This window comes from Hypanus sabinus, chromosome 8 (genome assembly GCF_030144855.1).
Source record: "Hypanus sabinus isolate sHypSab1 chromosome 8, sHypSab1.hap1, whole genome shotgun sequence".
NCBI lineage: Eukaryota > Metazoa > Chordata > Chondrichthyes > Myliobatiformes > Dasyatidae > Hypanus > Hypanus sabinus.
The window spans coordinates 121,374,929-121,389,279 of NC_082713.1; the positions used below are offsets into that span (position 1 = coordinate 121,374,929).

Here is a 14,351-nt window from a genome sequence, read left to right on the forward strand (position 1 = left end):
TCAACACCTTTTCAGACTGAGAAAATCGGTAAATCATGTTTCTGATTTCCCATTAAAACTATTGAATCTCTAATCTATGGCTGTTAATGCACTCACCAGAGACTTATTGTTTATTTCTTCAGTTTCTGATCCAGAGTAAACCACTGTCCCCTTTTCAGGCTTGCGTTAGTAAAGCCTCAAATTATCCAAAGAGTTCCAGCTAAGCCCAAGCACATAATTCCCACCACCCCTTGTCAATGGCAAACTAAACCCACTGCCCAAAAATTGCTTCCTACAGTCGTCGAACTAATCCCACTGTCCCACACTCTACCTACAGTTCTGTTTCAGTCCCCAAGCCAATACCACAGACCTTCCCTTTCCAGGCAGCACTGTTTCAGAACCCAGTGACATGCCACTGCCCTGCTCTCTCCCTACAGCGCTGTGTTGGTGTCTAAATTATGACAGTGCCCCGCTCTATTTCTAAAACACTCTGCCAGTCCCCAAACTAATCCCACCATGTTCTGATTGTATTCAGACCAATACCATTCCCCCATTCTCTCTCCACAACCCTGTGTTGGACCCAAAATTAATCCCCCTTTCCTCACCCTCTCCTTATAGACCTGACTCTCCACAAAGTAATCTGACTGCCCCATACTCTCTCTAGAGCTTTGTCTGTTACCAAGCTAATCATGCTGCCCAGCTCTGTCAACACAGCCCTTTCTTGGTTCCTAAGTAGTGTCAGTGGCCACTCTATTTTCAAATCCATCCAGCTGCTCCAAGTGTTTCAATGTCACCCACAGCATTGTCAGCCCTAAAATAATTCAACACCTGCATTTTCCCCACAGCCCTGTGTCAATCCCCCAAGTACATCCACTCTCTTCATGTTGTGTCGATCCACAAACTAATCTCACTGCAGGGAGAGTGCAGGACAGTAGGACTGGTTTGTTGTCTGAAACAGCATTTGGTGAGAGAGTGGGAATATAGGACAACACTGGTGCATTTGGATTGGTTCGGGGACTAACACAGGTCTGTGGGGAGACTTCTAATATTTGACATTTGTATCCTTTAAAGAGACTCTCTGCACATTATCTATGCCTCATATAATTTTATAAACCTTTATCAGGTCTCCCCTTCACCTTTGACAGCCAGATAATAAGTGTGACCCACCTTTCCTTTATTACTCTACAATGCAGACAGTATGCAGGTGAATCTCTTCTGTACCCTCTCCAAAGCCTCCATAACCTTATATAATTGGGGAACCAGAAAAGGACAAAGTATTGTCAGCAGTTTTTGTTTTTTTTCTGCATTTGCTGCTTCATTGATCAGAGCCAATTTTAAACTTTGAACACGGGAGGATGATGAATTGTCCTCAAAGTAAATTGCTTGCCATATCGCAGAATCAAACACTACAGAAACAAACATTTTATGAGCCTTGTCCATGTGAAGCATCAAGTAGCCCATGACAGTAATCCCATTTAATAGCACTTGGTCTATGACTTGCTGTGACTTGGCCATTCAGGAGCTGCTCTAGGTACTGTATAAACATGACAGTACTCATCTCCCTCACCTACTTGGGCAACAAGTTCCAGAATGCTGCAACCCTCCAGATGAAAACCTTTCTCCTCCGATACCCTCTCACTTGCCTGTTGGATTTAGATGTGTTTCATTATGAAGTTTTGCACAATGGACCCTATCCACATCCCCCCCATGGTTTTATTAAAGAAAATTGAGCTAGTTGAGAGCTTCAAGTTCCTAGGTGTAAGGATGACCAACACTTTCTGCTGGTCCACATTGATGTTGCAGCCAAAAAAGTGCCCTAGTACCTCTACTTTTTCCCAAGGCTAAGAAAATTCAGTGCATCCTTAGTGACTCACCAATTGTCACAGATGCACCATAGAAAACCTTCTATATGGATGCATCATGCTCAGTATGGAATATAGCTCTGCTCTAGACCTTGGCACTGTAAAGAGTTATGAACATAGCCCAGTCCTTCACACAAACCAACCTCCCTTTCACTGTCTTTGTGTACACTTCCCAGTGCCTCAAGAAAGCAGCCAACATAAGCAGCCCAATCATTTTCTATTCTCCCATCCCATATAAAAGCTTAAGGGCACATATCACCAGGCTCTAGGACTGCTTTTAATTTGCTGTTATCAGACTATTGAATAAACTTTTCATACACTAAAAGATTAATTTTGATCTCCTAGTTTACCTCGTCATGGCTCTAGCACTTTGTTTATCGACCTGCAGTGCCTGGCACACACTCTGCATTTTGTTTAACTTTTACTGCCTCAGTGTTATTCTGCATGGAATAATCTATATGGATGGCAAACAAAACAGAAGCTTTTGTACCTCAGTAAGTATGACAATGACAAAACAACACTAACAAACATTTATCAGTTCATCCCTTTGCCAAAAGGGCAAATACTTTAACTATCTTTTCTATATGGATTATTTATTTGAAGAAGAAGAAAGTCCTTAACTCTGAGTGGAGTCATCGGGACGTTGTCATGACGGCGTTTTTTTTTAAGCAGGCTTTCTTATTGTTACAGGGCACAGTTGCTAGCTCGACGCTAACCCAGCATGGTTGGAAAGCGTGCAAGGGATTATTTAGTAGAGTGATTCATTAATGAGCAAAAGCTTTAGGACGTTCGTTAGCTGACATTGCAGTGGGTTTTGGATGCCTGCCTTTCAGGATTTAAAATGCACTGAAGTACATTGAAAGAAAGCCATGGTGGCCAGGGATCTCTCTTGCTGCCCCCTTCCTCGATTGATGGGAAATCTTGATTACTGATTGCAGAGGGTGTCGGAGGAGGGAGTTATTTGAATACAGTCTCCTGCAAAAGGTGGTAGCTACTCTTTGACATGTTTTCTTGGCCTGGCAGGGAGTAGTGGCAGAAACATCCTTGCCCTCTGCATCTGAGTGAGATTTGAGATCTGTGTCAAACCACTGCTCTTCTGGGGCTGTCTGGATTTTCATTAGGTAACGTAGCACTCAGTGGACGTGATGGAACACATCAGGAGGTTGCGAGCTACCTGGACACATACCAATTAGATTAGCTGACTCAAATTCGGTTTGTGGTTAGGGACAAGAGGTTGTGACTACGCATGAGGCAGGTAATGAGATCCAAGAGACAGTGCTGGAGGGGCCTCACCCCTTGAGCTTGTCCATCAGGTTTGAGATTCTTGCTCCCTGTGTGGATGAGAGTGGGGGCTGTAGGAAGGATGAGCAACTTAACTGTGGCACTGTGGTTCAGGGAGCCATTTAAGAAGGGTGAGAGAAAAGCACTGTAGTGATAATTGGGGATAGTATAGTCAGGGGAATAGATAAGTTTCTCTGTCATGAGGATAGAGCATCCCGAAGGCTGTGTTGCCTGCCAGGTTCGTGACATCTGACCTGCAGAAGAATTTGCAGTGGGAGGGGAAAGATCTCATTGCCGTGGTCCATGTGGGTATCGATAACATGGGTAGAATGAGGAAAGGGGTTCTGCTAAGGGAATTTGAATAGCTAGGGAGTAAATTAAAAAGCAGAACCAAAAAGGTGGTAATCTCTGGATTACTACCTGAGCCACATGCAAATTAGCATAGGGTTAAGAAGATTAGAGAGTTAAGTGTGTGGCACAAGAATTGGTGAAGAAGTGAGTTTGAATTCATGGGAAACTGCCTCAAGTATTGTGGAAGGAGGGAGATGTTCCATTGGGATAGGCTCCACCTGAACCACAGTGGGACCTGGATCCTGGCGAATCGCATAACTAGGGTTGTGGATAGAGCTCTAAACTAAATTCAGTCAGCCTTCCTATCTGCAGGGGATTGGTTCTGGGACTCCCCGCAGATACCAAAAAGCGCAGATGTTCAAGTCCCTTATTTAACCTGTCTCAGTGCGGGTGAACTTTAGGACCCAGGGAAACTCCAGACCTTATTTGACCTGTCTCAATGTGGGTGGACTTTAGGACCCGGGGGAGCTCAGATCCGCAGCCCATGGCTGCTGCTGAATCTGTGGTGTTTCTGTTCCTTTGACGGAAAATGATCACGATTGAAAATAAAGTGGAAATAATAAAGCAATTGGAAAGAGGTGAAACGCCATAGGTCATTGGAAAAGCATTAGGCTACAGTTGGTCAAGAATCGGAACAATTTTAAAGGATAAAGTGAGAATAATGGAGCATGAGATAGACCCTGCCGTGATGAAAGCTACAATTATTACTAGGCAACGCTTAGTAATAATTACTGAAATACATACATTTCTTAAGTGTTTTATATGCATAGAAAGGTAAAATATATACTATATATTAAGACAAACGTTTGACTGATGTACCTGTTTTGACTTCTTTGACTTGCGTACAAATCCGACTTAAAGATTGCCTGTACTTTAAATCATCTCTAGATTACTTATAGTACTTAATACAATGTAAATAGTTGTTATACTATGTTGTTTCGGGAATAATGACAAGAAAAAAAGGTCAGTACATGTTTAAACAACAAGTGCTGGAGAGAGAACTTACGGGTTTTCCCAATCTGCACAAGTGGAACCTGTGGATAAGGAGGGCCGACTGTAGCAGGTGGGTTAGCTTCAACAGATTGGAGAAGTATGGATAAAGTAAAAGAGAAAAGTGTGGATAAAGATAAAGTAAAAGCAAAAGTTAAAAAGGAAAAAAGTAAGATGCAGAAAAGTTACAAACATTACTAGATTTTCAAGGCACAATGAGTGTAAGGGCGCTTTATCTGAATGCCTGTAGTATTCGTAACAAGGGCAGTGAACTTGTGGCATAAATCTGTGGTATGATTTAGTAGCCATTATAGAGACATGGTTGGAGAGTGGAGAGGATTAAGAATTAAATATCCCAAGAATATCAGGTAATATGGAAGGATAGGTAGGAAGGTAAGGAGGGTGGGGTAGTGCTCTTAATTAAGGATGAGATCAGGGTGATAGTGAGAAATGATATAAAATCTGAAGAGCAGAATGTTGAATCCTTCTGGGTAGAGATTAGAAATAGTAAAAAGGGGGAGGGGGAATCACTGGTGGGAGAGGTCTATAGGCCACTGAATAATAACATTGCAGAGGCACAGGTAATAAACCGAGAAATATCTGAGGCATGTAAAGAATGGAACAGCAGTTATCATGGGGGACTTTAACTTACACATATATTGGGTGGATCAAGGTGATCAAGGCAGTCTTGAGGAGGACTTTGTAGAGTGCAAAACTGATGGCTTTCTTGAACAGCATGTTACTGAACCTGCAAGGGAACGTGCTATCTTAGATCTGGTCATGTGCAATGAGACAGGTAAAATTAGCAATTTTGTCATTCGGAATCCTCTTGGAAAGAGTGATCACACTATGATGGAGTTTCATACAAATGGAGGGTGCAATCGTTCAATCTAAAACCAATGTATTATGCCTAAACGAGAGACTACAATGGGATGAGGGAGGAATTGGATATGGTATACAGGGAACACAGGCTATATGGTGGGATGGTTAAGGAAGAGGGAAAGACTTTCAAAGACATTTTTCCATGGTGCTTAACAAAAGTATATTCCAATTATAAGCAAGGACAGTAAGGGTGGGGAGAGCGAGCCATGGATAACTGAGGAAATAAAGGAAGGTATCAAACTGAAAGCTTTAGTGTGCAAAGTCGCCAAGAATAGTGGGAAACTAGAAGATTGGGAACACTTTAAAAAGAAACAAAGAACCACTAAGTGAGCAATAAAGAAAGGGAAGCTAGATTATGAAAATAAACTAGTAGTAAAGGTTTTTATAATTATATAAATCGGAAAAGGGAGGACAAAGTGAACGTAGGTCCTTTGGAGGACAAGAAGGGGGAATTGATATCGGGTAATGAGGAAATGGCTGAGGTTTTGAATGACTATTTTGTGTCGGTTTTCATGGTGGAGGCACGTCTAACATGAAGAGAGATCATACGGATGTGATGGAAGGTGAAGACCTCGATACAATAGCTGTCACTAAAGAGGTAGTGCTGAGCAAACTTCTGAGCCTAAAAATAGACAATTCTCCTGGGTCCTGATGGAATGCATCCCAGGGTACTGAAAGAAATGGCAGAGGTTATAGTAGAGGCTTTGGGTGATAATTTACTAAAATTCTCTGGACTCTGGGCAGGTCCCGACGGATTGGAAGAAGGTGAATGTCATGTTGAAAAGAGAATGTAGTCAAAAGACAGGTAACTGTAGGCCAGTTAGTTTAACATCTGTAGTTGGGAAAATGCTTGAAGTTATTAAAGAAATTATAGCGAGGCATCTAGAAAGAAATGGATCCATCAGGCAGATGCAGCATGGATTCAGCAAAGGCAGGTTATGTTTGACAAATGTACTGGTGTTCTTTGAGGATATAATGAGCACAGTGGATAGAGGAGAACAGATGGATATTACTTACTTGGATTTCCAGAAGGCGTTCGCTAAGGTGCCACATAAAAGACTTATCCATAAGATATGGATGCATTGAGTTGGGGGTCATGCATTAACATGGATAGAGAATTGGTTAACCAATAGAGAGCAGAGAGTTGGGATATATGGGTGTTACTCTGGCTGGCAATCATTGGTGAGCGGTGTGCCACAGGGGTCGGTGCTGGGCCGGCAACTGTTCACGATACACATTAGTGATCTGGAAGAAGGGACTGAGTGTAGTGTATCTTAAATTTGCTGATGACACTAAATTGAGTGGAAAAGCAAATTGTGCAGGGGATATGGATCGTCTGCAGAGTGATATAGATAGGCTAAGTGAGTGGGCAAGGGTCTGGCAGATGGAGTACAATGTTGGTAAATGCAGTCATTCACTTTGGAAGGACAAATGGAAGATCAGATTATTATTTAAATGGTAAAAGATTGCAGCATGCTCCTCTGCAGAAGGACTTGGGTGTTTGTACATGATTTGCAAAAGGTTGGTTTGCAGGTGCAGCAGGCTGTTAATAAGGCAAATAGGATGTTGGCCTTCAGTGCTGGAGAGTTTGAATTTAAGAGCAGGGGGATTATGCTGCAACTGTATAGAATACTGGTGAGGGTGCATCTGGAATACTGCATGCAGTTCTGACCTCCTTACTTAAAGAGAGATGTATTGGCTTTGGAGGTTCACCAGATTGATTCCAGAGATGAAGGGGTTTGACTATGAGGAGAAATTGATTCACCTAGGACTGTACTCATTGGAATCCAGAACGATGCGAGGAGATCTTATAGAAACATAAAATTATGAAAGGGATAGATAAGATAGAGGCAGGAAAGTTGTTTCCACTGGTAAGTGAGACTAGAACTGGGGGACACAGCCTCAAGATTTGGGTTGTAAATTTAGGATGGAGATGAAGAGGAACTGTTTTTCCCAAAGAGTGGTGAATCTGGAATTTTCTGCCCAATGAAGTAGCAGAGGCTGTCTCAGTAAATATATTTAAGACAAGGTTGCATAGATCTTTGCATAGTAGGGGAATTAAGGGTTATGGAGAAAATGCAGGTAGGTGGAGATGAATTCATGGTCAGATCAGCCATGATCTTATTGAACGGCGGAGTAGGCTCGATGGGCCAAATGGCCTTTTGCTCCTATTTATGTTCTTAAGAGGCCATGACTTGGCCAATGGTGGACGACCATCCTTCTTATTGACCAACTGCAGTGTAAGCAGTGTGACTTTACATCTGGATGTTGAGAAACTCCATCTTCCTGACTCCTGGAGTGCCACATCCTTGGATACCACAGCCTCTGCCTGAATCTCATGCTGGTCCTGACTTCCATGTTTTTCATATTCATGAGATCTGAGCTTTTGAAGGATGTAAGCCAACTGCTTAAATGGAATGTCATATATTGGTTGAATAAATTCCTCACATTACAGTATAAACAACGCTGATGCAATCATGGGATAGATTCAGGGCAGACTGAGGAATTAACAAAATGCTCGCACAGATTTGCTGGCTGGCCTCCCAGTAGAGTCTAATGGGGTAACGAGCACCAGAATGTGTCTGGTAGATCCAGGTAACCACAAAGAGAGTATAAACAAAATGGTAACAATCGATACCTTGTCAACACCAAGCCATGTCACAATGGCTTTGTAACTGGCTATGTGACCTCATCGAGACCCAAGGAGGAGGGGGACAGCTATCCCCAAAACAAAATCACAAGCTCATGGCCAACAACCAAAGCGGAGAGCCACCTCAAGGAAGGAGATGTAAGGAGAGAGAGAGTGTGTGAGGCAAAGTTGGGCAATTCTAAGGAATCATTCCCAAACTTGGGATGTTTCGAGGACGTTTGCAAAAAAAACTAAGCATTTTCTTGAATGGTCATTAATGTAACATAGGTTCACATTTGTAAAACAGTGAAGTTGCAAAGAATAAGATGTAATCAAACGATCTGATACCACAGGTTATCAGCAAAATGATGGACCTACCACCCACTCTTTCTGACCCAAATCTCAAGTCATAATAAGCAAACCCCTGACACTAAACCCTATTCCTCACCTGTCTCAACTTGTAACCATCAGGCTAATTCCTAACCATTATACTAACCCTGTCTCTGATCAGAGCTGTAATCCAAATCCCTCACACTAAATCTTGACCGGTACCTCAATTTCTAACACTAATGTTCATTGCTAACCCAAGCCCTGTTCCTGACCCAGGCTCAACTGATCCTGACCCAGTCCTTATCCTTATTTGTCCTGCTTGGATGTTCAAAAAGGCCCTTGACAAGGTGACACACATGAGGCTGCTAAACAAGATAAGATCCCATGGTATTACAGCAAAGATGCTAGAAAGGGTACAAGATTGGCTGACTAGCAGGAGGTGAAGATTGGGAATAAAGGGGACCTTTTCTGGTTGGCTGCCGGTGGCTAGTTGTTCCGCAGGGGTTGGTGTTAGGACTGCTTCTTTTTACGTTATATATCGATTTTAGATGATGGATGAAGATGGGTAGAGGGACAGGTAGTGTTGAGGAAGCAGAGAGTCTGCAGAGGACTTGGGCAGTTTAGGAGAATGAGCAAAGAAGTGGCAGATGGAATATAGTGTAAGGAAGTATATGGTCATGCATTTTGATAGAAAGAATAAAGGTGTAGACTATTTTCTCAACAGGTGAAAAATTTCAGAAATCGGGTGCAAAGGGATTTGGGAGTCCTCGTGCAGGATTCCCAAAAGGTTAAATTACAGGTTGAGTCGATGGTAAGGAAGGCAAATATAATGTTAGCATTCATTTCAAGAGGACTAGAATGTGAAAAGAAGGATGTAATGCTGAGGCTTTTAAGGCATTGGTCAGACTGCACTTGGAGTAAATAGTTTTGGGTCCCTTATGTAAGAAATGATATGCTGGCATTGGAGAAGATCCAGAGGAGGTTTTTGAGAATGATTGCAGGATTGAAAGAGTTAACATGAGCATTTGACATCTCTGTACTCACTGAAGTTTAGAACTATGGGGGGAGGGGGTGTCTAATTGAAACCTATCAAATATATAAAGACAGAATTGATGTGGAGAGGACGTTTCCTATGGTTGGGAGATCTAGGGCCAGAGAGCACAGCCTCAGAATAGGACGCGCCTTTATACAGAGGCAAGGGGGAATTTCTTTAGCCAGAGGGTGGTGATATGGTACAAGTATTTGCCACAGACAGCTGTGGGGGCCAAGTCATTGGATATATTTAAAGCGGAGGTTGATTAGAAAGGGTATCAAAGATAATGGGAAAAAGGCAGGAGAATGGGGTTGAGAGGGATAATAAATCAGCTGTGATGGAATGACAGAGCTGGCTCGATGGGCCAAATAGCCTAGTTCTGGTACTATATCTTATGGTTTTATTTATAAAGATCGAGCTTCAGAAGACTCAATGGCACTGAAGCATGGCAACTCCTTTCTAGCTCCTCCCAGCAGATCTATTTATTATCTCTGCTGTAATCATTCTGCTTTTTAAATCTAAATTCTGAGGCTTTAAGTATTACTAATATGGCACTTTCTCTAACTGTAACACTGTATTTTGTTATTGTTTTCTTTTAGTACTACTTCCACGTACTCTCGTTTGTGAAATGGCATGCAAATAAGTTTTTCTTTGCACCACAATACATGTTTCAAAGGTACATTTAATGTCAGAGAAATGTATACAATATACATCCTCAAATGTTTTTTCTTCACAACCATCCATGACAAAAAGTCCCCCCCAGCTCCCCTCCCATCTGCGCATAAGAAGCAGAAAACAATTCCCCCTCACTCCACCATAACAAAAAGCATTGACACCCGCCACCGAGCACTCATGCGTGAGCAAGGCAACAGCAAAGACATAGACTTGCAGTAACCTCAAAGACTACATTGTCTGCCCAGCATTCGACATATATATAATCTCTCCCTCTCCCCCTCCCCCTCCCCCCTCCCCCTCCCCCTCCCCGAAAGGGGAGACACAACTAACAACTCTCAGGTTTACAATGTTAAAAGTCCATTGTGTCACTTTTCCCAAGCTCTGTGCCAGGCACACAGCCTTAGCTCTTCCATCTTCCACGACACACCGGTCTTCTGCTAGGACACTGACCTCCGATCCCCTCGTCTCCAGAGCCATGAAAACTCGGTCCTCAGAAGGCGAGCGGAGCTCTTAGTCTGAGCTCCTTGCGCACTGAGCAACGGCCAGTTGCGAAACCCCGAGAGCAGGTCCCATTCCTGCAGAGAACCATAGTCAGTGGTCTTCAAAAGAACCTTGAAAGGGAAAAATAGAGATAATAAAGATGGAAATAGAGCTGTTTCCGAAGATGTAAGCAAAGGAGTTGCTGTTAGGCGCCATTAACCCTCCCAAGCTCTGCCTTCTTCATGTGACAATAATACAGCAATTACCAAAACCTCCCGTTAAACAGGGTTCCGAAACTACTGACTTCATACTGACTATACTCTTTTCCATAGATGCTGCCTGGCCTGCTGAGTTCCTCCAGCATTTTGCATATGTGTTGCTTGAATTTCCACTATCTGCAGATTTTCTCTTGTTTGTGATTGGGCTTTGTTCACTTCTTTGACTACCCCCCAAGGCTGAAATGTTCTGTTCATAACTTAGTGTCCTATTTAACCAGAAGCCAAGCCTTTCACTCCATAATGTGCTCATCAGCTAGCCTGTCTATTTCCACCTCTCTAGCATTATCCTTCACAATGAATGTTATCTTATTAAGTATATTGAGATCTTTCATTGTGTTAATCTTGCAGATTCCCAACACTTGTCATATCAGCAGGGACCATTTTTTAAAATTTTTTTCCCTGTTGCCCATGTCCATTGAAGTCTGACAATCAGTTGCTGCTTCCTCATATCTTTAGCTGGGAAACTCATCTGGGATAAGCTTAAATCTTCTGGACACTTGGTTACTGTTGCCAGAGTCATTTACTATCTCCTTTGGTTTCCATCCTAAGAATAAACAGGAGTTCAGAGCACATCTACAATAGACAAAACAACCAGCTATTGTCAAAAAAGGATGGAATTTAGAAAGCACAATTAGAGGTCTTACTTTGAGCGTGAATCATAAGATCACTCCATACACCATGAGTGTGTTTTTATAATGCATTAATTGTACTCTGTTCTGTTTACACTTCATTGCTGTAAACTTGTCACCATCCAAGTTTGTCCTGCCATCTGCTGATTATCCATTTCAAGTGATAGCATCATCTTCTTTGGTACTTTTTTCTGCACATACATCTTTACATCCTTTGAAAAGTTATATTAACCTGTTATAGTTGAAATTTTCTGCTTCATGTCAAGTTCAATCTGTTAGAGCTTCAGTACATTTTGAAATCAATCCATTTTGGGATGAGAAGTGAAAATGCCAGATTATTTGTCTGGTGTGCTTGTAAATGGTATTCATTTAACTATTGAGTTACAGTTAGTTGTGTGGGGGGGGGGGCGATGTGAAGAATGTTTAAGTTCGGATCTTGTCTGAAATGATAGTAGGGATGATAATCTTCAGAACATTTAAAATAAACTTGGGTTTTCCCTTAAAGATCTGCAGTGTTACAGATTTTGTGCTGGAAAATAGGTTTTAGACCAGTTAGCAAATTTTAACCCTGTATGGTGGGCTGAATGGCCTGCTGTTTCATGAATTTTCTATAGTTCAATATATGACATTGGCAGTACTACATTTTCTGGGTTCTAATCCCATTTCCAAAAAGTAACTGTATAAAATTATTTTTCAGGTTATTATCCCCCAGTGTACAAAGAAACATGGGCGCACAGACGTTAAATCTTCAAAAGATGGTAACTGTTAATTATTCATGCCACATCGTTCAAGACAATCAATTAAGACAAACATACCAAAGATCTTGGTTAAAAATATACATAATATTAAAAAGCCTAGATAGAGAGGTCGTTGAGAGGATGTTTCTAATAGTGGGAGTCTAGGACCAGAGGGAATGGCCTCAGAATACAAGTGGTTCCTTCAGAGGAAAGATGAGGAATTTCTTTAGGCAGAGGGTGGTGAATCTATGGAGGTCAAGTCATTAGGTATATTTGAAGTGAAGTTTGATAGGTTCTTGATTAGTAAGGGCATTGAAACTGGGAAAAAGGCAGAAGAATTGGGGTTAAGAGGAAAAATAAATCTGTCATGATCAAATGGCAGAGTAGAATAAATGAGCTAAACAGCCCAATTCTGCCATGTTTTATGGTCTTAGATTTCAACTGGAAGTGAACGCCAAAGGAAAATGTTTACATTATGTTATGACAATACATCAAACTTGCATTTATTCTTAGAATTCTGTTACATGCAAGAAACATTCTAGAAACTGTCTGCACAATGCATACAGGTTCACCTACAGCTCCTCTTATATGTTTGCATTATGCAAAAACTTTGAAGTTCCTGCTATTGGGGCTTTGGTCAGTTTTGTTAGGACGGGAATGGGAAGAGGTGTTTATATATGGAGAGAGATCAGTGGTATATTTTCATTCACTGAAAGTAGGTGAAGGTGGCATTTGGTTCTGAAACAGTAGCCATTGTTTTCAGGTAGTGAAGAGTTGGGCCAAAACCCACAACAACATGATTATAGGCCAGACTAGGTAAGGATGGGGATTTCAAGTATCAGGATGTCAGTGTACTAAACACTTTTATGTTGCACGCAATGTTCTGGATGAAAGCAGGTCAGGCAGCATCTACAGAGGGAAATAAGCAGTCGATGTGTTCCCTCAGCTTGAAATGTGAACTATTCTTTCCCCTGCCTCGCCTGCTGAGTTCCTCAAGTATTTGTGTGTGTTGCTCCAGATTTTTAGCATCTGCAGAATCTTGTGTTTTTATGCCATTCTAAATGTGTGTCTGTTGTTGATGCCAGCACCTTTAATTCCAGACTTATTTAATGGAATTTAAATTTCCCAACTGTGATCTTGTAAATTGAATTTAATTTGGGTGATCAATAGTTAGTATTGTGATAATCTAACATTATACGACTGTGTCCTCAGTCTGAGGGATTGGATAAGGCTACAATAGGTGGAGGGGGAAGGAGTGAATATCGGATTGGGATTTTGAAGAAGCGTGAATTTTATCAGCGCTGGAGAATGGATTGAAGCACAAGAGATCTCAATGAAGGATCTCAGCCTGAGACTAGACTCTATTCCTTTCCATAAATGCTGCCTGACCTGCTGAGTTCTTCCAGCATTTTGTGTGCGTGGGTGTGCGTGCGCGCGCATCAACTGCGGCCTTATCCGCAATTCAATGAGGAAAAATTTTTATTTTCTGCCGAGGTAATTAAAGACTGTTTATTGTCATGTGGGCACAGCTAGTTGAGTTGCTCCCTCACTGACCCAGCAACCTAGCTTCAATCTTGATCTCCAGTGTTGACCATGTTCTCTCTTCAACCGCGTGGATTTTCCCTGGGTGCTCTGCTTACTCCCACATCCCAATGATGTGATTGGTAGACTAATTGACTAAAGATGAGTTATAGAACTGGGGTGGAGGAGGTGAGTTGTTGACAGGACTATGAAGAGAATAAAATAGGATTGTTGCCAATTAATTTGATGTTTACTACTGGTTTGCTAGGCCAAAGGACACATTTCAAAGTCAATTTATTACCAAAGTATGTACATGTCACTGTACTACAGCAAGATTCATTTTCATAGTTGTAGAACTGATAGTGTAACATATACTGCCAACAGCTTTATTTCTTGTAAAGATGTTTTATTTATTTGTCTCCAACCAGGTCAAAAACGAACAAGATCTAAAGTCACCACTACAATTAGTCCTACTATCCCAGAAAATTACCAACGAGATAATCAAACTTTACTACTACAGGTATGTCTTCCACAGTAACCCAGCTTGGCTCACGTTGCACACAGCTCCCTTCTATTTTGACCCAGACTTAGTTGTAGTGGCTGCATACAACAAGTTTATTTGGTCAATAACTACATTGTTGTTTTGTGGTGGCTGAAATGGAGTGGAGCCAATCATCCTCGATGCTGAGTGTGA

General features: G+C 41.8%; 1 protein-coding gene across 4 annotated transcripts in view; it reads left to right on the forward strand.

Moving 5' to 3' along the window:
• Positions 1-14,351, forward strand: part of ccdc77 (coiled-coil domain containing 77) — a 58,515-nt gene that overhangs the window by 12,553 nt on the left and 31,611 nt on the right. For all 4 annotated transcript variants that reach the window (XM_059977708.1, XM_059977710.1, XM_059977707.1 and 1 more), the window contains 2 exons: positions 12,097-12,157; positions 14,086-14,177. In XM_059977708.1, coding sequence (XP_059833691.1) covers positions 12,097-12,157; positions 14,086-14,177 — 153 coding nt within the window. The remainder of the gene's footprint in view (positions 1-12,096; positions 12,158-14,085; positions 14,178-14,351) is intronic.